The following is a 26,216-nucleotide window of genomic DNA, read 5'->3' on the forward strand; positions in this document are numbered from 1 at the left end:
GGCTCACCATGCTCACTGCAAAAGAGAAGTCGGGCCAAGCATAACACAGATAGATTAGACAACTCACCAATCTCTGGTACCTCACACGATTTACAATTTCCCCTTTTGGTCAATTAGAGAAACTAAAGATTTGCACCCCAGCATGTTTGTTTCTGTGATTAGATCGAGTACATACTTTCTCTATGGCAGGACCATCCCCTGAGGTCTACGGGTCACTTCAATCCCAAGAAAGTATTTGAGTTGTTCAAGATCTTTCACCTCATATTCCTTCTCCAATCTTATATTTAGCTGGGCAATCTCTGTCTCATTATCATCGGTGATAATGATATCATCAACATACCAGCAAGTATAGTGGTGTGACATTCATGTTGTCAAACGAATTTTGTATGGTCTACATTGATCTATTAATATCCCATGTCCATCAAATCTTTTCTAAATTGTCAAACCGGACTCAAGGAGACTTTTTGAAGTCATGCAGTGACTTCCTAAGCATACACAGCTTGCCCACCATCTGAATTGTATCGAATCCTGATGGTATCTCAATATATACCTCATACAATAATTCACCGTGAAGAAATGCATTCTTCATTTTGAGTTGGTGTAAAATACCCACCATTCACTGCAAGAGAAACAAGTGTTAATATTGTGTTCATCTTTGCTACTGATACAAAAGTTTCATCATAATTAATGTTATATATCTGACTATACTCTTTCATATCCAATCATGTCTTGTACTGCTCCACCCTATCTTCTGGAGTTTGTTTTACTGTGAAGATCCACTTGTACCAACTGTCTTTTTCCCCAGTGGTAGTGGCACTAACTCTCATGTTTGATTTTTTATCGAGATTCTTAAGCTCTTCATGCATAGTCGCTTTCCACTTGGGATCTTTCTTAGCAACCTGTCAGTACTAGGGTATAGAGACAGTACTCAAAGATGCAATGAATGCTCAATGTCATTGTGATATGTTAGAATATACACCCTTAGCCCACCTTCAAAATGAATGTCAACACCTTTGGGTTCACTCTCTTCACTTTTCGATTCCTCAACTGATTTCTCCCACATCACAGAAAAATGCATTGCTCCCACGTGTATCACCTCTCACCATTGTTACTCATCTCATCTTATCTCATATCTCTAGTATCTGACTAATCACCAAAGTATGAGGTCACCACTTGGGTGCAATATGGTTTCAATTATTTAAATAACACATCCATGCTCATAAATAATCTCTTCTCTATCATATTCCAACAAGCATACCTCTTCTGAGTAGCAGAATAACCTACAAAAACATATTTCACAGCTCCGGGATCAAGCTTCACTATTGATGGTCGGTTATTCTTCACAAAACATATACAACTACACACTTTCAATGGGAAGATCTCGTTATTATCTCTTTTCAACATCTAACAAGGAGACTTCAAATCCAATACCCTCAATGACATCCTGTTGATCAATTGAGCAGCTGTCAAAACCGCTTGCCCCATAAGTACTTTGGGACAATCATTGTGATCATCATGCTTCGAGCAACCTTTAAAAGGTGTCTATTTTTCCTCTCTGCTACTTCATTTTGTATCGATGTGAATGAACATGTGGTTCGATGTTGCGTCCCCTTAGCTGATAAGTATTCCCCAAATACTTTGTTGATATGTTCTATCACATTATCAGACCTCAACACCTTCACCATTGCACCATATTGAGTCTAGATTGTCTTGTGAAAGTCTTTAAAGCAAGCAAACACATCACACTTACTATTCAAGAAATAAAACTAACAAGAGAAAAACAATCAATAAATGTCACAAAATATCAAAAATCATTCATAAATAAAACAAGGTCCCCAAACATTAGAATGAATCGAGTCAAAAACACCAAAACTTCTATTCTCATAACTGATATATGAGCTCCTGATAAGTTTACCAAATTCATAAACATCACAAACAAGCTTTTATTTATTTACCTTTTCATACAAAGAATGATACAACCGGCTCAATAAATTGAAACAAGAATGTCTCATATGTCTGTGATGTAAGAGCAATGCATCGTCCAAACTCTTCCCTAAATTCTCCTACTCCATTACTCTCTACAATGGATGTCAACGTTGAGTCCATCCCCTCCCGGTCCAAGTACCAGAGTCCACTATGTCACATCCAGTCCCAAGTGTCGATCATCCTTTTCTATTGGAAGATCACCTTAGGGATATCTAAGAAAACAACACATTATAGTTAGACAATAATGGTACAAATGGATAAAAGGCTCTCGGGAAAAGAAACATGCAAAATATTGGACAAAGTCATATAATTGGTACCCCTTACTATACCCTTACCATCTACAGACTGTGTTGTATAATCAGCAATTCGGATGCTCTCTGGTACCGTTAGGGAAGTATAGGAAGAAAGCTCTCTAGCAACATCTGTCACATATCAAAATGCACCAAAATCTATATTCATTATGATGATCCTGTCGAGAAAATAGAGGCAAAAGCATGTGTATCACAAATATCTTTGTCAGAGCGAGCTTAAGTGGCAAGATTACCCCTTGATTACAGCTGGCAGGAAGCATCCTTAGTCACATCTACTGTTGTTTTCTATTTCCTCTTCAATAACTCCAGACACTTAAGATCCTCATTGATAAAAATCACACATATCTCTCCCTCTCTGTTACCATCAGATTTATCTGGTAACCCCACTTTCTAACTTTTTCTACCACCTCGATCGCGACCCTGAACACAACCTCCACCCTGCCACGTCCACCAGCCCCTCTCATTAGGTGGCCAAGAACAGATCTTGTTTCAGATGCCTGACTTCAACATAGTTGTAGCATTTGCGAGTCTCCCCCTAAACATTTATCATACCTGAGCTCAAGATAGCCAACACTGATTACGGACCTAGAAGTTCACTCAGCTCAGAGTATTGCTTCATGAGACTCATCTTGTACTATTGCAATAATGGCCTCATCCAGTGAAGAGATAGTCACTTGAGCTAGAAGAACTGATCTTCTCTGATCAAAGTCAAAGTTCAGATGGGTCAAAAACTGCACAATTTTCATGTGTGTAAAGATCTTCCCTTTCTTGCAATCTAGATCGCCACCGCTCGACATCAATGAAAGGTGATCAAGATTTGTTCATAGCATCTCTAATTCTATGGTGTATTCCTGAATCAATCTATCACCTTGTATCACTACTTCTATCTCACGCTAAATCTAGAACACCCTCATTTGGTTCTTCGTCCCAACACAAATTCTCTTCAGCTTTTGCCCAGATATCTCTCAACTTTCGAATGTCGTTTACTAAGGATGCAATTGACGGGCCCATTGAGTTGAGTAGTCCGGTGTAGATTATGTCGTGTGTGGTTCTCCACTTATCTCACTCAGCACTGTCACTCTTTGGTTCGTCCCCGGTCAGATATCTCTTTAGTCTCTTCCGTAATGCGACCAGCTCAGAAACGTGGTCGGTCCATCAAGCATCTAATCTGAAGAAGAAAGATCTAGGTTCACCTGTGTCGAAGCAAGTGTTGAGGAAGTGGCTCCCATCAAGATGTCAACTCCCTGTATAAGCCCAATCAAGACCTTCCGAACTTCAGGATCTAGCATTCCCAGAATCTACAATCCTTTACCTCCCACATTATCTCCGTCTCCTGACATCCTCAAACACAAGAATCCAAGTATGGATCATATACAAATTTGATCATTCGCTACGCTGCAATTACATCATGGTCTTTGGAAGTGTATGTTGTAATCGTCGTCGTGATCCCATGCGCGATTCCGTTGCTCATTGGTTCGGGAAGGAGCCGCGATCCCGTGCCTTCCCAGTTAGCGCGAATGTGTTGTGCGGGTTGGGTAGGAGCAGCAATCCCATGCCTTCCCGGTTAGCGCGAATGCATCGTGAAAATCCCGCAATCTTGTGCCTTCTCAGTTAACGCGACTGAACCGCAAAGGTCGGGTAGTTGTTGTAATCTCGTGCCTTCCCCATTAGCATGACAGTATCGCATGGACAAAGCACGACGAACGAAGAGGCTACAATGGTTGGCTTTGATAACATGGTAGAAAGAATTGGGCAAAATCTAATTTGTACAATCATAACATGAACTTAAATAGTGCATTACAATATTTTAAATAAACCCCTAGACTTATACAATATTATCTTTTTACCAATAGGACCCTAAATAAGATCCGATTCTCAAAACTTTATTTTAACTACCAAAAGACAAACATTGTATTAATGAAAAAAACCCAGGAAGGTAAACAATATGAAGGTGAGGAAATATGTATCCTCCATGAACCACCTTCCATAAGAAATTAGCCTATCAATCAATCTATCATTAGCCTCATCCCAATCATTACGGAACAGCTTACTATGTCCTCCAATCATTCCTACTGGGCAGTACACTACGTCATGGTTTAAACAAAATTTCATAGGAGATCAGCCATAATTCTAGAACTAATACAGTATATTCAAAATCAATTTGACAGGTTCCATTCTCAAGTCCTCAAAACCCATAAATATTTACAAGCAGAAAGTTTATATTACAGGCAACCTTAGATGCAGATCTTTCAACAATTAGTATCACATAAATAAATAAATAAATTCTAGAGAAAAGTAAACAAACTTTAAAGTATGGCCATGGTTTGATCTAAAATCTAAAGTTGGCAGGATACGGAGCAGAATTCATCATCTATTCTAAGCCATCTCTTCAGGAGCAAACCCATTCAAAGAGAGCCCTTCGAAAATAGTCGTGCAAGTAATTAAATGATAAATGGAATCAGGGGTTTCAAGAAAAATAGCTCGTCCCTCGCATCATGTTAAACATGATAGTTTGGCAATTTGACAAAAGAGTTTAAACTAGCAGGTTCTGGCAAGGTATTTCTTTATATACTTGCAAAAAACTAAATATCCCCAAATCAGATCCTGTTCTAACTCTGCATAAATCATTTTCTTAAAAAAAGAAAAAAAGGAAACAATCCCATTATGGTGTAACTAGGCAGTTGATAGAAAAAAATAAACGATGCTGGAGAGCAACAATTTGGAGATGACAATCTTACTTCAGAGATAAATTGAAGGGGCTTCAGGAAATGTTGATCTGAGATGGTCTGTAAGATTAAGTTGGACGAATAAAAGGAGGCGTTCATCTACAAAAATGACGAGTTCACTTCAACATGTATCTGCCTTTTTTGTGCCAAAAAGAGAGATAAAATTTTATTCACAAGAGGATGAAGAAAAAGATGAAGATGAAGATTTTAAAACTTGAGAAAAAAGATATTTTGTGTACAAAAAGATGATGAAGATTTGATTTACTTCAGATTATTTTACGAAAGTGGAGACTTTATTAGTTTATTTATGCATTTAACTTTAGGTTTTATTGAGTTATAAGATTTTTTTTGCAATGTTTTAATTTTTAATTATTGCAGTAAATTGTTTAAAATTGTTTAAAATTTTAATTTGCTAGTTCCCCTCAATATTTGTATTCAAGTAAGGTATTGTAACACACTATTTTCTATTTTATATAATTTTTTTTATGTTATATATTGAGTTTTATAATTGTTCATGAATGTGTTTATACACTAATAGTTCTATTAAACCTATTAACGCTTCGGTTATTAAAAATGCCGCTTTGTTCTACACTTCGTGCTTTAAAGAAAAAATAAAGTCTTACGCATCGCATTGAGTTTGGATTTTGATAACACTGGGTGGTAGTCTAATAAAAAGCAAGCATTGCAAACATCCCACTTCTAAAGACGTTATTAAAGTTCATGTCAACACAGAATAAAAAATCTTAACCAGATAAAATTTGATGTGGTATAAAAAATCATTATATAATACTCCGATAACATTGTCAAACAAAAAAATAATAGTCAGATGAAAAACAACTTCAGATGTAAAAGTATCCAGTAGCACTTAATAGGATGAATGAAAAAGAAGAATAATTAAAGCCAGTCCCAAATAATTCAAATAAAGCTAATGAATGTTATGATGATTTCAATAAATAAATATATATATATATATATATATTGAAAGCCCAAGAAGGCTAATATATTAAATAGAAAGAAATATACAGATATATATATATATATTGAAAGCCCAAGAAGGCTAATATATTAAATAAAAAGAAATATACAGATATAATGTGTGGGAGGGTCCAAGCATGGCACCCTGCCCAAACAAAATCCACAAATGGTTACAAACTAGAAAAAACAGAAAAATACATTTGATACTTAAATAAAAAAACTTAACAGTGCTGAAATACATAGTATCAGGTGGCTAGAGAGCGACCCAATTTGGGCTTGTATTTGTCTCTAGTTCCAGGGAAGAAGCAAGCTAATAAGCTGGTAAGATGATTGTCATTGCTAGTAGTAATCAACGTATCATCCAATATGTTTCCGAGCTTGTCAGTCTTCTTCCGAAGAATCAATCTGATGGGGTGGTAAAGCTGAAGCAAAAGTAATATCAATCGTAGTACCCGCAATAGGTTCTAGTATATGTGAAATATGAGTTGTCTATACACCGAATATTTTTTGAAGAAGTGGAGCTACGAGGCTCTTTTAATTATCAGTCTGAACACTCTCATTTGTAGGCAATAGTCCATCAGTATTATTTTCTATGGGGTTTGAAAGTGTCAGCATCACATCGCTCGCAGTAACAGTAACAGCAGTGTCATGAGAGGGGGTCCTCAGAGACAACCGACATCTCCTGTCTAGTAGTATCCTCCCCATGTGGAACTAAAATTTCTCCCCATGTGGAACTAAAATGACCATAGCAGTGGGGTTAGACTCATCCTTATTCACTTGAACCTTAGATTTCAAATTTGGATGAAACTTGTGGCATTTATCAAGGATATGACCAAACATCTTACAGTGGGTACAATATGGGGGTTTGTGCTCCATTACGATTTGTTGCCAATAACCATTATGGGTTGTGCCCAGCCAGGCTTCAGTAACATTAGGTAAAGTAATATTCATTTCCACAAGTATTCTGGCCACCGAGGGTCTGATTAGGTTGAAAGTAGGCAGATCTAGCTTCAAAGAAACCCCAAGGATGGTCCCAATAGATTAGAGAACCTGATGGTCAAAAAAAATGTAGCTTGAGATTAGTAAACTAAATCATACTGGTACAGTGGGAGTTTCATGCTTTTAATCAAAATTAGTAGACCACCACTTGAGTAGCTTCATAGGTTTACCAGCGATGTTAAGATATTTTCTTGAGAAAATTCATGCAGTCCTCAGACACGGTTAACTGAATCAATACATGTCTCACATCCATGAGCCTCACTTTCCACTTTCCTGTCAATTTGAGGTCATCAAAACTTTTTTTGATAATTTTCATAGGTGGATGTCCCACTAAATTTTTTCAATAAAAGTAAATTTGAATTTGTCAGTCAGCATTGAAATTTCTGGCTTTGAGAAAAAAATAGTTGTCTTCCCACTTTTTTTTGTTTGCATTCTTAATAAATGGGCAGTCACATGTACCATCACGATGCTCCTTATAACTTGAAGGGAAGACAACCGTCATCCTCCCCTGAAGATTACCTACCACGTGGGCAAAGGAAGCTTTGTCAGGTTCAACCGAAGAAAGAAGCTCCATCATAGCAAAGAGAAGCTCTGCAAGTCGGGCAGAGGGCAAAAAAGATAAGTCAAAGCGTTTGGGGTGAAGCTGCGCAGAAGACAATAACCGCAGATGAAATGCGCAGAAGACAGGGCAACGAAAATGCAGCTCGGCAAACAACTGCAGCTCGATCCGCGCAGAAAAGATAGTTGGAAGGCACGAAGGAGACGACGAAACCGCAAAAGCAGACGTCGAAGCCCTTCGTCGTTTGGCGCGAAAGAGAAGATGACGATTGCACGGTAGAGTCCTTCGTCGTCGTCATCGAGTGCGGGAACCTGCATCGTCGTCGTCGAGTGCGGATTCAAACCATGGTTTCGCCATCGGGCGAAACCCTAGCATAACAGATCGCCATTAGAAAAAGATCGGGCATCTAATATATATATATATATATATATATATGTATGTATATATATATATATATATATATATCGAAGGCATCTACGGCGATGGCGACCCGCTCTGCTAGGGTTTCGCCCAACGGCAAAACCCTGATTTGATTCCTGACTCGACGACGAGATTTCCCGCACTCGACGACGACGACGAATCGTCGTCTTCTCTCTCGCGCCAAACGACGAAGGACTTCAGCGTCTCTTCGTCATCTGCTTCTACGGTTTCTTTTCTACGCGGATCGAACTGCAGTTTCTACCGAGCCGTGACTTCGTGCCCTGTCTTCTGTCTTCTGTGCATTTTATCTACAGTACCTGCGCAACTCTTCGGCTTGTCTTTTTTGTTTCTGCCTGAATTGCAAGGCTTTTCTTTGTTGTGATTAAGCTTCCTTCTTCTTCAGCTGAAACTGGCAAAACCTCATTCTTTGCCCACGTGGTAGGTAATTTTCAGAGGGAGACGGCGGTTGTCTTTCTTTCAAGTTACAAGGAGCATCGTTATGGTACAGGTGACTGTCCCTTTATTAAGAATGCAAGCAGAAAAAGTGAGAAGGCAACACTTTTTTTCTTCACGTCAGAAATTTCAACGCTGACTGACAAATTCAAATTTGTCAACAAATTCAAATTTGCTCTTATTGAGAAATTTCAGTGGGGACACTCATCTATAAAAATTATCAGGAAAAGTTTTGATGACCTCAAATTAATAGGAAAGTGGAAAGTGGGGCTCATGGATGGGAGACATATATTGATTCACTTAAACGTGTCTGGGGACTACAAACGGATTTTCTCCAGATAATATCTTAACATCAATGGTAAACCTATGAAGCTACTCAAGTGGTCTCCTGATTTCGACCCAAATTATGAGACTCCCACTGTACCGGTATGATTTAGTTTATCCGATCTCAAGCTGCATTTTTTTCACCATCAGGTTCTCTATTCTATTAGGGTCATCCTTGGGGATCCTTTGAAGCTAGATCTACTTACTTTCAACCTAACTAGACCCTCGGTGGCCAGAATACTTGTGGAAAGGGATATTACTTTACCTGAAGTTACAGAAGTATGGTTGGGCACAACCCATAATGGTTATTTGCAACAAATCCTCATGGAGCACAAGCCCCCATATTGTACCCACTGAAAAATGTTTGGTCATGTTCATGATAAATGCCACAAGTTTCATCCAAATTTGAAATCTAAGATTCAAGTGAATAAAGATGGGTCTAACCTCACTGCTCTGTCACTGCTCTGGACATTTTAGTCTCTGAACATTTTAGTTCCATTGGAGAGGATGCTACCAGACAGGAGGTGTCTGTTGCCCCTGAGAACCCCCATAACACTGTTGTTGTTGTTACTGCGAGTGATGTGATGTTGACACCTTCAAACCCCATAGAAAACAATACTGATGGGCTATTACCTACAAATGATAGTGTTAAGACTGATAATAAGGAGAACCTCGTAGCCTCACTTCTTCAGGAAGTATCCGGTGTAGAGGCAACTCATACTTCACATATAGTAGAACATATTGTGGGTATTGTGGGTACTACGGTTGGTATTCCTTCCTTCTGCTTCAGCTCTACCACCCCATCAGACTGATTCTTCGGATGAAGAATGGCAGGTCTATTCCAAGAGGAAGAAGAAGAATGGAGACCGACTCCATCTCGGGAACATATTGGATGATAGATTGGTTACTACCGGCAATAGAGATCATCTTACCAGCTTATTAGCTTGCTCTATCCCTAGAACTAAAGGCAGAGGCAAGACCAAATTGGGTTGCTCTCTAGCCACCTGATACTATGTATTTTGATATTGTTAGGCTTTTTATTTAAGTATTTAATGTATTTTTCTATTTTTCTAGTTTTAAAATCATTTGTGATTTTTGTGTGGGCAGGGTGTCATGTTTGGGCCCTCTCATATATTGTGTATGTATCTTTCTTTCTATTTAATATATTCGCTTTTTTGGAATTTCAAATATATATATATATATATATATATATATATATAGGGATTATATTTTTTATTTGACAAGATATAGTCACTCTTATTGCAAAACGCAACACATATCCTCTATCAATACATTTCTACTTCAGGTGATCTTTAATGGCTCCTCCTATCCTTCACTGGTTCAAAAGACATACCAGGTAGAAATTTAGAATTCATTCTATTTTCTACTTTACATGAATATAATCTCCATAAAATTGATTCGCCAATGAAGGAACCAACAATTGTAATATATGGTTTAAGTTGGGGCAGTGCCACAACTGTATGTAAAATGCCAGTTTTGATTTCAGATTTTCTGCTTCGTAAATTTTGTTAAAAATCTTTACAATAAAAGAGAAGATTTCTACTATGAGTATTGGCAGACATTAAAATCCTAAAATTAAAACTGTTATTACAGTATGATTAGTATGATTAGTTCTCATTTCTTTCCAAACTATTTACTTATCACAAATTCAAGATACGAGGCATTGATTTTCATAATAAAAATACAAATTTTTGCCTAAAATAAATCTCATACGAATAAACTTTTGTGACTCGGGAGCTTAGTGGGAACCGTAGATGAAACTCCAGCGACCCACAAATTGCGGAATTCTGTATCATGAGACCAAATCTTCCTATGACTGCGGACGTCCAGCCAACCAAACAAGCCTTTCTATTTTTATTTTATTTTATTTTATTTCCTTTCGTTTATTTTCAGCAAGTTTCCTTCTTTTGTTTCATAAATTTCTTATCATTTCCTGTTTCTCTAATTTCTAATTAGGACTTTTATTATGTTGCAGTAGATTGTTTGGAATTTTAGTTTTTCTGATTTTATGAATTGGGAGAGTTATATCTGATTTCTGCTCTTCGGAGTGATTTCTAACCAAATGCAGTGTCGTATCATTTTCTTTCTGCAATAGACGTGTCTATATGTTGTACAGAAACAAGTGGTGAACATCCTTGACATTCATGCATCGCCATCAATCGCCACCATTATCATCTCCTGTTATTCCACAACCACCTCCCCACTAAATCTCCTTCCTAAACAACTTCTAGGAGCCCTAGAATGGTATCATTTGATATCAGAGCCCAGCAAGCCCTAGTGACAAGAAAGCTTCCCTGCATGAGACCCATTTCATGATCTTGCTACAGTGTCGCAACACTCTCGCAACCCTTCCTATAGTTCTGCGACCACTTCCATGTCTAGATCGGGCACAGCGAAACTTTTACAGCTTGGGCCAGTTCATACAAGAATTTTGATGACCGAACGGCCTTCCTTATGTGGATTTGGCGCCTCCTTTCAACGGCAGGCCCAATCCTAATTACCTATGGCTTATATATTTGATACTTGTGTTTAGGATTTATCTTTTTCTGCCGAGTCCAAAACTTCAAAACTTTCTGGAACATAATTTGAATCTTTCTTATATAAATCTTCATATTGATCTAATTTATATTTTTGCTCGTGTTTCAACTCTTTCATTTCAGATTTCTCTTCATAAGTTGTTTAGAAATGACATTCATTTAAATATTTTATCACATACATTCTATAATATTCATCATCTTTACATTTTGCAGGGTATTTCATTGATTCGAAAATATTAAATGTAATTGTTTGATCATTGACGCGCATTATTAATTCTTCGTTCTGCGCATCTATCATTGCTCTTTCTGTGGCTAGGAAAGGTCATCTCCTTATCTTCTTTTATATCTAGTACAATGAAATCAATAGAAAAGATAAATTGATTTACTCTCACTAGGACATCTTCTATAACTCCTTTAGGATAGATTATTGAACGATCTGTTAACTGCAGAGTTACAGTAGTATGGGATATTTATCCTAATCTCAATCTTTTAAATATTGATAATGGCATAAGGTTGATGTTTGCACCTATATCACATAAAGTTTTCTCATAAAATATGTCTCTTATTGTACATAGAATTGTAAAGTTACCAGAATCTTTAAATTTTTCAGAAAGTTTTTTCTGAATTATAGCACCTCACTGCTCACTAAGTGCAACAGTCTCATTATATTTGAGCTTCCTTTTCTTATTAAGAATATCCTTCATAAACTTCACATAACTTGACATTTGTTCTAGAGCTTCAACAAATGAAATATTAATTATAAGCTTCTCAAAAATTTTCATATATTTTGAAAATTGTTTATCTAATTTTAGTTGTCAGAGCCTCTGAGAAAATGGAGGTGGTGGTTGTTCCAAGTCAACTTAAGTGGAGAAATAGGTCTCTCTAAACCTTTCAGAACGTCCTCTTTTGGTTTTTTAATCTTTTCTCTACATACTTCAGTTTCTCTTCGAACTTTACTTTCCAATTCTCTTCCGCTTCTAAGTTGAACGGCTTTTACTTACTCTTTATCTAGTCTTTCGAATTTGCTTCTGTATTACTCGGAAGTGTTCTTTGGGATCTATTACTTAATGAATTTGTTATTTGGCTCAACTTATTTTCAATATTTCTAATTGTAGCTTCTTGACTTTGTAATTGATTTCTCATTTGTAACATCAATTCTTCTACAGATAACTTCTTCTCCTTAAATTGTGGATTAATATTAAAACCTAGAGGATAAGTAGGTCTATAATTATTATTCTCTTGTTTGTTCTAGTTTCTCAATGGGTTTACTTTATTGTTCCCCCATTGTTGATTATTATCACCCAAAGTATTATTCTAGTTAAAATTAGGATGGTTCTTTCAACCTGGGTTATAATAGTTTGAATATAAGTTATTCTTGTTTATGGCATTCAAAGTTTATAATGATGTTTGAGAATCTATCATTTGGCCTAAAGAATTCTCTTCAATCGTAAAAATTGTTTAAGAAAAATTCATTTCAAATTTGTCTAACTTTCTTGAAATTGCAGCAACTTGATTTACTAACATGGCAAAAGAATAAGTTTCGGCAACATTAGCTACTTTCTTAAGATTTACCCTTTCAGAAGGCCATTGAAAATTATTTGTAATCATCTCTTCAATTAAAGCATAAGTGTCATTAAATGATCATCTCTTCAATTAAAGCATAAAATTAAAGCATAAGTGTCATTAAATGATTTTGGCATAAATAAACCACCACCAACGACATTAATAATAATTATAAGAAATTCAGCTAATCCATTATAAAAAGTTTGAATTATTAATCAATCTAGTATAGCATAATATGGACACTTACTAAAGAGTTCTTTAAATCATTCTCATATTTCATAAATAGATTCTCCTTCAAACTGACAAAAAAATATAATATCATTTCTAAGCTTCGTAGTTTTTTATAGTGAAAAATATTTAGCAAGTAATTTCTGCACTAAATCACTCAAAGTTCTGATAGATCCAGATGATAACAAATGTAACAATATCTTAGTTTCATCTCTCAGGGAGAAAGGAAATAATATAAGTCTTATAGCATCATCTGATACACCATCATATTTAAATGTAGCACACAATTCTAGAAAATTGGCAATATGTAAATTTGGATATTCAGTTGGTGTTCCCCCAAACTGATTATATGATATCATTTGGATAATAGCAGGTTTAAGCTCAAATGAATTAGCCACTATAGCGGGTTTTTGAATACTACAATGAAGTTTGTCCACTGTAGGGTTTGCATAATCTCTTAAAGGTTTAAATTCTTCAATGATTTGATTATTTTTATTTCTCATTTTTTGAAATTTTTCAGTAATTTTTAATTTTTTTAGTTTTTCTAATAATTCTTTGTAATTCAGAATTGTAAGGCACAAGTCCTATGGAACCTGAACTACAAATACATTATTATAAAACATATAAAATAAAAAATAAATAAAAACACACAAACAATAACTTAATATAAAAACAACACTACAATATTCCTATAATAAATCTTAAAGTTTCAATAAGACTAGAAAAATATAAATTTTGCTTTCTAAAAACTTTTTTTTGAAAAATTTAATAACTTTCTTTCGTTTCCCCGGCAACGGCGCCAAAAACTTGATCCCGACTTTTTATATAGATATAAAATGCATGTATGCAATTATAAATTTAATTTTCTTAATAGTGATTCTTATTTTGCAATAAATTCAAAAACTTGATCTCAAGCAAAAACTAGATAAATTCTTCACTATGAAGCAAATAAGAATACAATTATAATATTTTCACAACTTATTCCAACATTGAAGTCTAATACTTCACAAAGAATCCTTTAAATATTTAATCACTTATCATTTTAAAGAAAAAGATAAAAAAAATAACTCAGAATCCATGGAGAAAACACAACCACACATGAGTTTAAAAGTAGAAATCATGCACACAAAGAAGAAATCTAAATTAAAATCAAATATAGTCACAAAGATAAAAACTTATCTCAAATCTTCTCCACCAAATGTCTTAAAGTTCCTTTGAATTCTCTTCACTCACAATAGGTTACTAAAATGAATGGTGGTTGTGCATGTCTAATGGCTGGCCTCTCTTCTTCGGTGATCTAAGTCTTTTTTCATGAAAATCCAAAAGGTGTCTTGGTGTCTCTTCAAAATGTATCTCCATTCAATGAATATTCTAGAAGTTCTTCCTTTCAAAAGTCAATTGAATGAATTTTTATGTCCATTAACTATTTCCCACGTTTTTACTAAGGGTTTACGTTTTTACCAAGGGTTGTTTCAAGCACCTCTTCAAAAATTCATCTAAATTCGATGAAGTTCAAATTCAACAAATCATCAAAGAACTAATTATGACGCTTAAGCGCGGGGTACCTAGCACTTAGGTGCGGCTCTCTCTGAATAATTGGCACTTAGGCGTCAGTCCTGGGCACTTAGACGTTTTAGTTCATTTTTGCACTTTCATCATTTTTGTTCCAAATCTAATCATTTTTTACATCTTTTAGCATATTTTATCTATTTGATTGTACCTGAAAGAAAAACACATAAATATCTTTCATTAAAGCACAATATCTAAAAAATAGATATAAAAAAAAAAATATAGATATAAAAATGTGTATAAAAATACTATATATTTTAGGTGTATCAGTAACCATCACATCTTACAAATAGGGTTCAACCCTAAGTTTTTACAGCCAAAGTACACCCAAGGGAACATCAGAGCCAACCCTGCCTAAGGAGGCACTAGAACAAAGTAAAATGTAGTTGGAACCAATAAGCATTCTTAAATCCATCTCAGCCGGAAAATATTTTAAGTGCCATTGAATTGGACATACCGAATCAGATTGTCCGGGGAGCGGGAGCGGTTTAAATAATAAACAATGATCCAGAAGAAGATGAATATATAGGAAAGGATTTTCAACTTCCAGGCGACGAGGAAAAAACGCCTGCGATTCTAAGAGAATTTAGGAAAGAGACTAGCTAAGTTGATAGTAGTCGTTTTAGAAGGTAGAGAGTCTAAGGTAATGGGCGTTCATGCAAAGTAAAAGATTGTGATACCTCAAGCTACCATTTTGCAGTCATTAAGAGAAGCATCAGAAAAACTGGTCTTAGATGTCCAAAAGGGTCATGAGTTTGAGAAATCGATATCAAACACAAAACAACCCCAAATAAGAGAAATTCAGACTTTTCAAACATATAGAATACTTCTTGAGTTGCACCTAATGAGGAAGGTCCAGTATATCTGAGATAAAACACTTTTGTGGCACTTTTAGAAGCTCATAAGGAGCCATTGAGGTATTAAATTCAGTTCAGCAATATACCCACCGATAGATGATCAGGTAAGATGGATGAACCATAGTGCTGGAAATCGCCTTAGACTTTCTAGAAGAAAGAACATCCTAGAGTGTGACACAGAGGTGTTTCTCCAAAAACTAAACTGATTTGGCCCTAACCTTCAGTTGAGAGAGAGTTGAATCGGCCCTCTCCCCCCATGTGATTATAACTTTAATTTCTTTAATAATGATTCTTATTTTGCAACAAAGTCAAAAACTTAATCTCAAGCAAAAGCTACGTAAATTATTCACTATGAAGCAAATAAGAATACAGTTATAATATTTAAAGATGAGATACTACGCAAGTATACGTATTATTATCAAATAATATTGGATTTTTTTAATAAGCCACGAATATCGAACCCACGGAGAAACTGACAATATGCACTTTAGAAAACTAGAAAGTTTAGATAACAAAAATCCTACTTAGCAAAATAATCTAACTTAAACTTAAGATACTATAATATGAATGAAAATTCGATTATTTTTTTAATTTTTGATAATTGAAAGTAAAGTAAGCAACGAATTAACTTAACTAAATATTTGCTTGATAAAATTAATATAAGTAAAATATTTTTTTTTCATAGCATAAATCAGTAATAAGTATAGAAATTCTGTTGTGGAAGTATATTAAATGTGTTGTGTCAAATATGAGTAATAATAATATTTACTCTTACTAGAGATGCTATAAATAACATCAGTTAATCTATATTTTGAATAATCATGAAGACCGGTTAGGTAAGAAAGATACTAGCTCTCACTTTAGAGTTCTCTCTTCTCCCTCCACCTGGGAGCTAACATCTCATATCAAAACCTAAAATTATAAATCAAATTTGAGGTTTTAATCTGTCACTCTAAAGTTCTCTAATTATACACTCTTGAAAAGTTTATTTCCCTATTTATTTACACTCAACCCCATGAACTATATTATCATCCATAAAATCAATATGTGATTCAAACCATTTGTTGACTGAGACAATATCATCTCGGATCTTACATGTTTTTACAATATAAATTAACATCTTAATTGTCAAATCAAGAAGTAAATGAAGTACAAAGTTTTAAATCATCAAAACTTCTTCCAACATTAAAGTCTAATACTTCCCAAAAATTCCCTCCAACAACACTACCGCCGCTACTAAGCCCAACTGTATCGCTAGGGATTCGGGTAGGAAAAGAGGAATGACAGAGTCTTCGATGTCGAAAGGTGTGAAGGGCTCACGCGCGGTGGTCTCTGTATGAAGCGATTCCTTCGTTGCTTTCCCACTAACTTGACAAGCGAAGGCTTCGACTGTTGGAGATAGGAGGACGATTTGAACAGCTAGCGTGAACAAAAGCGTGAAATCGACTCTGTTGTGGCGTGCGATCAACAGAGTCGTGGGGAACGAGGAGGGAAGTTTGCAAAGCTTCAGTTGTTCTGTGTCACGAGAGAGCAGGGACTACGACTTCACTGTGGGGAGAGCGACAAGAGTTTGGGTCGAGTGCGAAGGAGTGAACGACGTCTTTAGGGAAGAGCAAGATCGCGCGTGAGGCCAAGGGCTTGGAGCGGTGAACAATGGAACAGCTTCGGCGCACAAGGGAGAGATCCTACAGTTTCGTGGGATTCTAAAGACAGAGGGAGTGCAAACGGCTTTGATTCTGAAGGAGGCGGAAGGATTCCGACTTCGGTTGAGTTGTCCTCATGAAACTGAGAAGGAAGGATCTCGGGCATACGTACAGTTATGGCCCGAAGCGACAAAAGATGACGGAAAAGGTGAGGAGGCTTCGTACGCGACCAAGAGCGGAAGGAGCAGGGCAGTAAAGCTACGGACTGGTCTTGCTTGCGGGGCATAGGAAGGAAGTCGTGTATAATCTTGGCTTGATTCCTTGTGATTAAGGATGTCAAAAGAAGGAGATGGTGTCGTAGGTAAAGGATTGCGGCTTTTGGGGAAGATAGATTATGAGGTTTTGAAGGTCTTGATCGAGCTCATATAGGGAGCTAGTGTTTTGATGTGAAACACTACCTCAACAAGTGCTTCGATACAGGTGAAGCTAGATCTCCCTTTTGTAGATTTGAAGCTTGATGTATGAGTCACGTATCTGAGTTGGTCGCATTGGATCGAGACTGCTATAGTAGTAAAGAGACTACAGAGATATCCGATGCGAGTCAAGGCTGAGCCAGTGGGTGATAGTGCTGAAGTGGATGGGTGGAGGACCACACATGCTTTACTTTACACTGGCTTCTCAACTTGATGGTTCCAACGATTTCCTCATCAGTGGACGACATTTGAAAGGTGAATTACATCTGAGCAAAGTTAAAGAAAACCTATGCTAGAATTGAGAACCGCATGAGGGTGTTTCAGATTTAACATGACAGTGGTTGTGGTACAACGTGATAGACCAATTCAAGAGTACTTCATAGAGATGGAGCGACTATGGCAAGATCTTGAGAACATAACCTCATGAGGACTGTGTAGTTTCTGGCTCATCTAAATCCGACCATTCATCAGAGGAGGTCGATCCTCCTAACCCAGGCAATGATTCCTTTACTGGATGAGGCCATCACCGCGATGGTACAGGAGGAGAATAGCATGAGATTACACTATCATCCGTGTGGACTTCCAGATATGCGATCAGCTTTGGCTGCTCGAGCTCAGGTATGAAAGGTGCCTAGAGGGAGACTCGCAGGTGCTGAAACTGCTGAGAAGTTAGACATCTAAGCAAGACTTGTCTAAAGCTACCTAAGGAGAGAGAGACAGATGTACGTGAACAATCTAGAGGCCATGGTCATGGTTTTGTGGGCCAAAGAGGTGAAAGAGGAGGCTACCAGACAAATCTGATAGTGGTGGAGACTGAGAGAGAGACGTGTGGTCTTTACCGATGAGGATCACAAGTTCTTGGAGATGTTGAAGGGAAAGCAGAGCGGCATGTGATGTGATTGAGGATGCATCTATCTTATCATTATCCAAGGGGAACACTGTTACTCATGCTCACTCATACAAAGGTACTCGTGATACACATACTCTTGTCTCTATATTCACTACAAGATCATCAAAATAGGTAATAAATTATAGTGCATCTCGGCATGTGACTGGTACTGCTAGTTAGTTCTCTTTCTATGCTCATCTAGAAATTCCATAGAGTATTCAAACAATTGATGGTACAACACAGCATGTGCTTGGTATTAGTACAATGAGGTGTACCAATTTTATGACAGTATAATATGTTGCATGCTTCTTCCTTTCCCGTGAATATTTTATCCATTTGTGCCCTTATAGTCCAGCTAAAATGTGTTGTTTCATTTGATATTCATGAGGTGATCTCAAGAGAAGAGAGCTCACCAAGGACTTTTGACTGACACGTGACATAATGGACTCTAATACTTGGATAGAGAATGAATAGACTCAGCCTTGACATTCAAGATAGAGAGTATTGGAGTAGGAGAATCCGAGAAGAGTGTGAAATATGTGTTGTTGTTACATCACAAGCGCATGAGACACCCTTCGCTTAGTCTATTGAGTCGTTTGTACTCGTATTTGTATGAAAAAAAAATAAAAACTTATGTGTGATGCTTGTGTGTTTAGTAAGCTTACCGGGAGCTCTTATGCTAGTTTTGATAATATGAGTTCTTGTGTTTTTTGATTTGATGCATTTAGATGTATATTGACCTTGTTCAACATCTTTGAATGACTGAAGATATTTTGTGATTTTTGTTGATTTTTTCTCGTGTTACTTGGTTATGTCAGATGAGAAACAAAAATGATGTGTTTGACAGCTTTAAATATTTTCACAAGGCGATTCAAACAGAATACAATGTAGTAGTGAATGTATTGAGGTCTGATAATAGGATGAAATATACCAACAAGACATTTGGGAAGTACCTGTTAGCCCAAGGGATACATCATCAAACCACATGTCCATACGCACCGACACAAAACAGAGTAGCAGAGAAGATGAATAGGCATTTTTCAGAGGTAACCCGAAGTATGATAATCTCGATGAATGTCCCAAAGCATTGTGTGGGCAAACAGTTTTCATAGCCGATCAATTGATCAATAGAATGTCTTCAAGTGTGTTTGAATGACAATTTCCTTGTGAGTTGTTGAAAGAAGATAATGATGAGATCCTCCTATTGAAGATATTTGACTGTGTATATTTTGTGAAGGATAATAAATCATCAATAGGGAAGTTGGATCCCGGAGCTATGAAGTGTGTTTTCGTGGATTATTCTGCCACCTCACCCATAAAGGGTATGTTTGTTGTAGTTCAATAAAGAAGAGATTGTTTGTGAGTATGAATGTGACATTTAGAGAATTCAAGTCATATTACCTTGGAGATGGTCTCACTCTTCAGTAACTTGCCAGATACTGGAGGTATGAGGCGAGATGGGTAAAGTAGTGATGGGAGAGATTGGTACATGTGGGAACAATGCCTCGTGTCGTTGTGTGGGAAGGGTTAGCTGAGAAAGAGCCAGAAAATGAGGTAAATGAGCTCGGTGGTGATGGGATCAAGCTCAAGGGGGAGACAAAATGAAGGAACATTGCTTGTCATGCCATTCGTTTTATCAAGTCCCTTGTTTCGGTCTACCCCGACTCTTGAGACACTTACACTATCTATATCGGAGACCCTAAACTATATACAATTATCAAAAATCTCTTTATGTGAGAGACTACGTCTATTTAAAGAAAATGCATCCCTCGTACTGGATGACCGGAAGTACAACCTTAACTCTCATTAGCTAGCAAGTCTTCATTAGCTAACAAACCTTCCATTACTTCATGATTACGTTGTACAGACATTCAACACAATTCTCGTGCAACACGACAGATAATCCTTCAAAAGACAATAAAGAAAACTCAATAAGCATTAACATCCCTTTGCTCGACAAAAACCAAACCATAGTGGAATTATCGATCCGGAATAGCCCACAAAAACCGCATAACCAGAGCAAAGAATAGTTAGTCCCCTAATAACATGTCACAAAACTCCCTAAATCAAAGTTCTACGTTGATTAAAAGTCACAAAAGTCCGTAAGTAAATCTGCACCGCTCTACATGCAAGCATAACCGTTACAAGAATGCCCTTGCATCCGATGCAACCTTCTCACAGAGTCACAGTAACGTTCGCATGCAGATTGAATCGTTATGCAACAAAAAGGACCGCCTCATCGCAGTAATCGCAATAAAAACGGACACAGAAAGATGGAAACTAAAGCAAGAGCCAACCAAACCTCAAAGAGTTTGAAGAGAGAGAAATGAGGCCAGACCTGCCTGTAATTGGGAGCGCCGTCAATCTGGGGAGCGAGGCGCTTGTTTTGGCATCCAGGAAAGTGGTCGCTCTTCAGAATGGTCTTCTTCCCCAGCACTGATCCACCCCTATAGTTCATGACGTGCTCCGGCTCGTAGGTCACAAAGCCTGTCGGCGACTGTGGCAGCGGCACCTTCGTCATTTCAGCCTGTGTCCCAAATTACAAATCCTCTCTCCCAAAAACGCCGATGAAGAATTCCGGACACAGAGTGAGAAGAGGTGCGATGAATCGCTACAATGCCTTGGGGCAACTGAGCAGAGGGGACAGGAATTGATTGATGAGAGAAATTGGGTAGAATGGCGGAAAAGCGACTCAGAGAAACAGGAAAGGAGAAGGAGAAACGAGGAAAATATGCAGTCCAAATTTAGTAAATTTAGTATTTATCCAGATTCTTTTTTTTTATATTTTTTCTTTTTCTTTTAATGAATATGCCTCGCAGTGCTGCCTGTCAAGCAAGGGGAAGGATATAGAATATGTTATTGATTTATTTCTATTTTATAGCATATTTACTATTGCTTTAGCTTTCTTAAAGTTTATAACTTTATATCAACATATTACCATAAATTTTTATGTTCGCAGTTTAATTATATTCAATTCCTTATAAATATTGATAAATTATTTTATTTTTTAAAACTATTACTATTATATCATTCTTGATACATCATTAACAAATTTTTATCATCCGACATAATTCTCAGCATTTGGCTTGAATCTTAAAATTAAATTTTTAACAAAAAAACATTCAAACTTCAATTAAATTCATTTAGAATTCTAATTTTAGCAAACTTAAAGTCAAATTGATCGCTCGACGAGACGGACACAACAATATAGAAACTGGTACAATCCGAGTCAAATCAAGCTCAAATCAAACCCTTGAGTTGCTTTTGAAAACATTCAGTGCATAATTAAGTGGTTAAGTAAGCTTGAAAAGGAATGACTGCTAATTAACTTTATCTCAATGTGCAGCATATTAAAAGTTTCCATTCAGTGCAGATAAACTCGATTTTTAAACTATTGGGATGCATGTCATTATACATTGGTTGTCTAATATGTCAACATGTTTCAAGTGGTTGGACAGTTAGTGATTGAATATAGATTTAGGTTTTTATATATTAATTTCATATTTCCTAGGAGTCATGGTGTTTTCAGGATTATGCTTGGGTACATGGATTTATTTAGGTTGTTATATTTTGATTTTTCTATACTCAATCCTCAGCTTTAAAAAGCCAAAACCTTGATCTTAAATGAAGAAAAGACCTCTTTATCCTATCTTAAACTTCTATCATTAAAGAATATATGGTCCCACATGCTAAATAATGTGTTATTGTTACTCAAGGCAACACAAGTTTGTAACTATTTTAAGATAAGAATATAAAAAGTTACCTAAGATGATTATTCTTACTATTAATTTTAGAAGTCAACACAAGTTTGTAAACATTTTAAGATAAGAATATAAAAAGTTGCCTAAAATGATTATTTTTTCTCTTAATTTTAGAATGCAACACAAATTTACAATTATTTTAACATAAAAATATAAAAAATTGTCTAATATGATTATTTTTACTCTTAATTTTGGAAGGCAATACAAGTTTTATGTGTTGTTTAGTGCCTCTTGTTGGGATATTGTTGTTCTATCTGGCCTTAAGCAGTTTTCAATAATGAACAAATTGAAGAAGATGGCCTTGGTGCTCCGACTTCACAACTGTTGCAAAGCAAGATTCTAACTTTTATTTTTGTGAAAACTAATCATAATACTAATGCTATTTCTTTCCTTCGAATAAATTGTTATGAGTTCTCCAATAAAGAAAGAGAGACATGAGAAAACCCTCCATGACGCACCAACGACATAAATTTTAAGGCATACAATTCTAATGTATTGACATAATACATAAGAATTGTGTGCTAGGTATGTAAATTTCTCTTAAAGATTAACTAAAAATAGATAACCTAGTTAAATTACTTATTTTACCCCCATAATGTTTTATTATTGTTATTTTTTTCGTGGTTTTCTTACTCACATTTGAAAGTCGGTCGTTGATTGTCGAAGAATTTGCTAAATTATGGGGTGTTCCTCCTGAAAGGGTAATGTTATGCTCTTAAAATAAGCCTACCAAACGGATTATCCTTTTAATTTTTATTTTATAATGGTTGCATAATATGATCTGTTTCACCAAAAGAGCCTTAGTTCTAATTCTTCTTTGGTCACAGATGTAGCTATCAGGCATTCAAGTTGGGCGAGTTGGACTCCATTGTATTAAGAGAAATGTGTCTTATAAATATGTCACTTTGTTGCCATGCAATTTTCTGCTTTCCATATGTTTAATTGTTTTTTTTTTTAATTTTTTGGTTTAGGTTATTCTTAACAGACAGCATTTTGTTAATATTCATAATGCTCTACTGTCGCTTGAGCGTATTGTTTGTTCCGTTAAGTACAACGAACTTGTTCTTCTAATCGTTTGAGCTGTATATTTTTTATGGATGTCTGATAGTTAAGATTTTGTTATAATGCTATCACATAATCAATTTTTGTTTGTCTTAAACGAAAATAATCATTTTTTCCTTGGTTCTGTTTTGTAGAATCTAAATCGACTTTTGATCCGAAAATCAAGAAAGAACAGATTGAATGTGACAGTAATGGTGATGCATCTGATCAGGATATGCTTCAAAGTTACATGCTTCAAGCGACGTGCTTCAATTTAAATGCATAAATGGAAACAAAGAGCTCATAGTGGGGAACAAGAGTTTTATGCTTGATTCTTGTAATTTGTAAAAATGACGAGTAAATGCATAAAATGATTTTTGTTTTGTTTTTTTTTTTTTTTGTAAAATAATATTAATTTTGGGTGCGGCGAAGAACAACCTGAACAACAAAAACCGAACCGCTGAACCATACGATAGAGGAGAAGAGCACCCGATCTCCGGTGGTAATAGTTTTTAAAGGACTTTCCGAACGTTGTAACCAAACGGCATAGAGGCATTTTCAAAACACGGCCTGCCCCAATAAGCCCTTAATTCCATATAGCGAGCGGCGAAGAGCGGATGGGGAGATGGAGGGAAGGGGTTGCTCCGCTGCGTGACCACACGATAGAGGAGAAGAACACGCACCCGATCTCCGGTGGTAATACTTTCCCCCAAACATTAGAACCCCAACTCCCATGCTCTCGACGGGTGGCAAGATGCCATTCTCCTTCCCGCTCGTTCTGGGAAGCTTCTTGTGAGGAATTGTGGTTTGTATTGTTCAAGCACTTTCATGCATGATAGTCTCTACCTTGATCTCGATGCAGGTTTAAATTTATTTACATACACTTCATCCAATTCCCATGTACTTATATATCTGATATCAAAGTTTTGCTTTTACATTCATGGCAATCGAATTTCTCATATCACATAAAAGCTGCCATCATCCATCCAATAAAAAAAAAAAGAGAAAGAGACGTACACCTTTTAATGTATGGCTCAGTTACCATGGTATGTAATATTTATGGTTTAGGCGTTAAGTATGCAAATGTATTGGAATTGAGTGGCATGTATATCAATCTTCTTTAATTAACATGCAAGTCTTCAGTTCCACACACTACAACTCAATAAAAAAGGAGGGGGAGAATGCTCCATAGGCCATATGGCATTCCTTCGTATTATTATTGGTTGAAACAGGACAGACACCGGCAAAAACAAAGCTATTATATTCAGCACCTCACCACTGCTTTTGACTCATTGCTTTTACTTCCTGCCATGATTTGATCTCTATCGAGGTTGCAGGATCACGAACTGTCTCGATTATGTAATGTAGTTTGGAAGTGATCAATTGAAAAAATATTTTATCAGACAATATCAAATATAATTTTTGGATTCACAGGAGGTATGCTCAAGTAGAGAATGGAATGATTTATTGAAGAACATCCCAAAGCCATAATTTGGTAGGGGCATTCACATGTAAAGCACCTGATTTCTATGCATTTATATATATTGCACCTAAACTTTTATATTAACGCACATTTACGAAAGTTTTCAATTCTTTTAACTTAAATGGGTGTTGATCTAGTTATACATCAAATGCATGGGCTCACTTATGTCCTTAAGGTTGTGAGTAATGATATGAAAAGTTTTGGGGTATTTAGATGCATAGCAAACAATTCGTATGTATTTGCATATCTAATGTCCAAACCTTCATATTCACATACCTGACACTAAGTTTTAATGACACATCAAAGATATCACTACAACTAAAAGTGAGCAAAATTTTTTCGTGCTTGGTTTCATAATGCCATGAAAATATCGATCTTTAGGTGTTAGAAATGTAAATACAATGGAATTGTGTTGTGTAATGTGTATGTAGACTTCCCTTCTATTTATTGTGCATTGTTTCCTTCACGATTTCATGCAGCTATAAAATCATGATGTGTAATTCTGCTTTTCTTCACATATTTATGAAGCTTTTATTTACTTCTATGTATAAAAACTTGAAATTCTTATACATTCGCAGAAGGAAATTCTGAAACTTTTATTTGTTTCTATGCACAAAATTTGAAATTTCCATGCATTTATATATTCAAAACCTGAAACTTCAATGCAATTCTAATGTAATTGCATGCATACCCACTCATCGTCCAAACATATGCCTATCTAACTCCTAAAGCTTGCATTCTATACCAAACTTTAAGGTGGCTTGTGCTATGAAGTAGTTCGAATACCATCTTTGAATCTCTTTTGATGATTGAAAATATCTAGATTGCTGGGTAACCTTACATATGTGCATATCTTGTCATTCTTATGTACTCATGTACCTCACAACAAAACTTCAATACTTGCACATGTAGCATTTTGATGCTTTAAACCTATGTATAAGAAAGGTATATTTTGCCGGTGATATTGTCATTTTTTTTTCACATGAAAGTCGAGTTATGCAAGCACAGAAAAATTGTGCGGTGGCACGTATGTAGAAAGTGGAGTTTGGATCTTAGATATGTGAATACATAGAGATTGGGTGATATGTAGGTAAATGCCACCTTTTCTCAATCACAAATGCCTCACGAGTTATAATTCCAAGTTGGAAGATAGCACATTGTCACCTCCCAAAAGAGCTCTTATGGGTGGTGGGCAACCCAGGACTTAAATACTGCTTTTAGGCCCTACACCTAGCCGATGTGGGACTATTTGTCCGTGACATTCTCCTCCACCCAATCACGTGACGCCCTCGTCACGGATCGGCTCCACCGAGGGTCCCACTTGACCATGAAGAGTCTGCACATCTGACAGGTAGTAATCTGTTTTGATACCACTTGTCACCTCCCAAAAGAGCCCTT

At 36.3% G+C, this 26,216-nt stretch overlaps 1 protein-coding gene across 4 annotated transcripts in view; it reads right to left on the minus strand.

The window, feature by feature from the left end:
• Nucleotides 1-21,254, minus strand: part of LOC110019923 (paladin) — a 113,952-nt gene extending 92,698 nt beyond the window's left edge. For all 4 annotated transcript variants that reach the window (XM_020717798.1, XM_020717797.1, XM_020717796.1 and 1 more), the window contains exon 1: nucleotides 20,872-21,254. In XM_020717798.1, coding sequence (XP_020573457.1) covers nucleotides 20,872-21,054 — 183 coding nt within the window. In that variant the 5' untranslated portion in view covers nucleotides 21,055-21,254. The remainder of the gene's footprint in view (nucleotides 1-20,871) is intronic.
• Between the last annotated feature and the right edge of the window lie 4,962 nt (nucleotides 21,255-26,216).

Source organism: Phalaenopsis equestris, unplaced genomic scaffold, assembly GCF_001263595.1.
Source record: "Phalaenopsis equestris unplaced genomic scaffold, ASM126359v1 Scaffold000088, whole genome shotgun sequence".
Classification (NCBI taxonomy): Eukaryota; Viridiplantae; Streptophyta; class Magnoliopsida; order Asparagales; family Orchidaceae; genus Phalaenopsis; species Phalaenopsis equestris.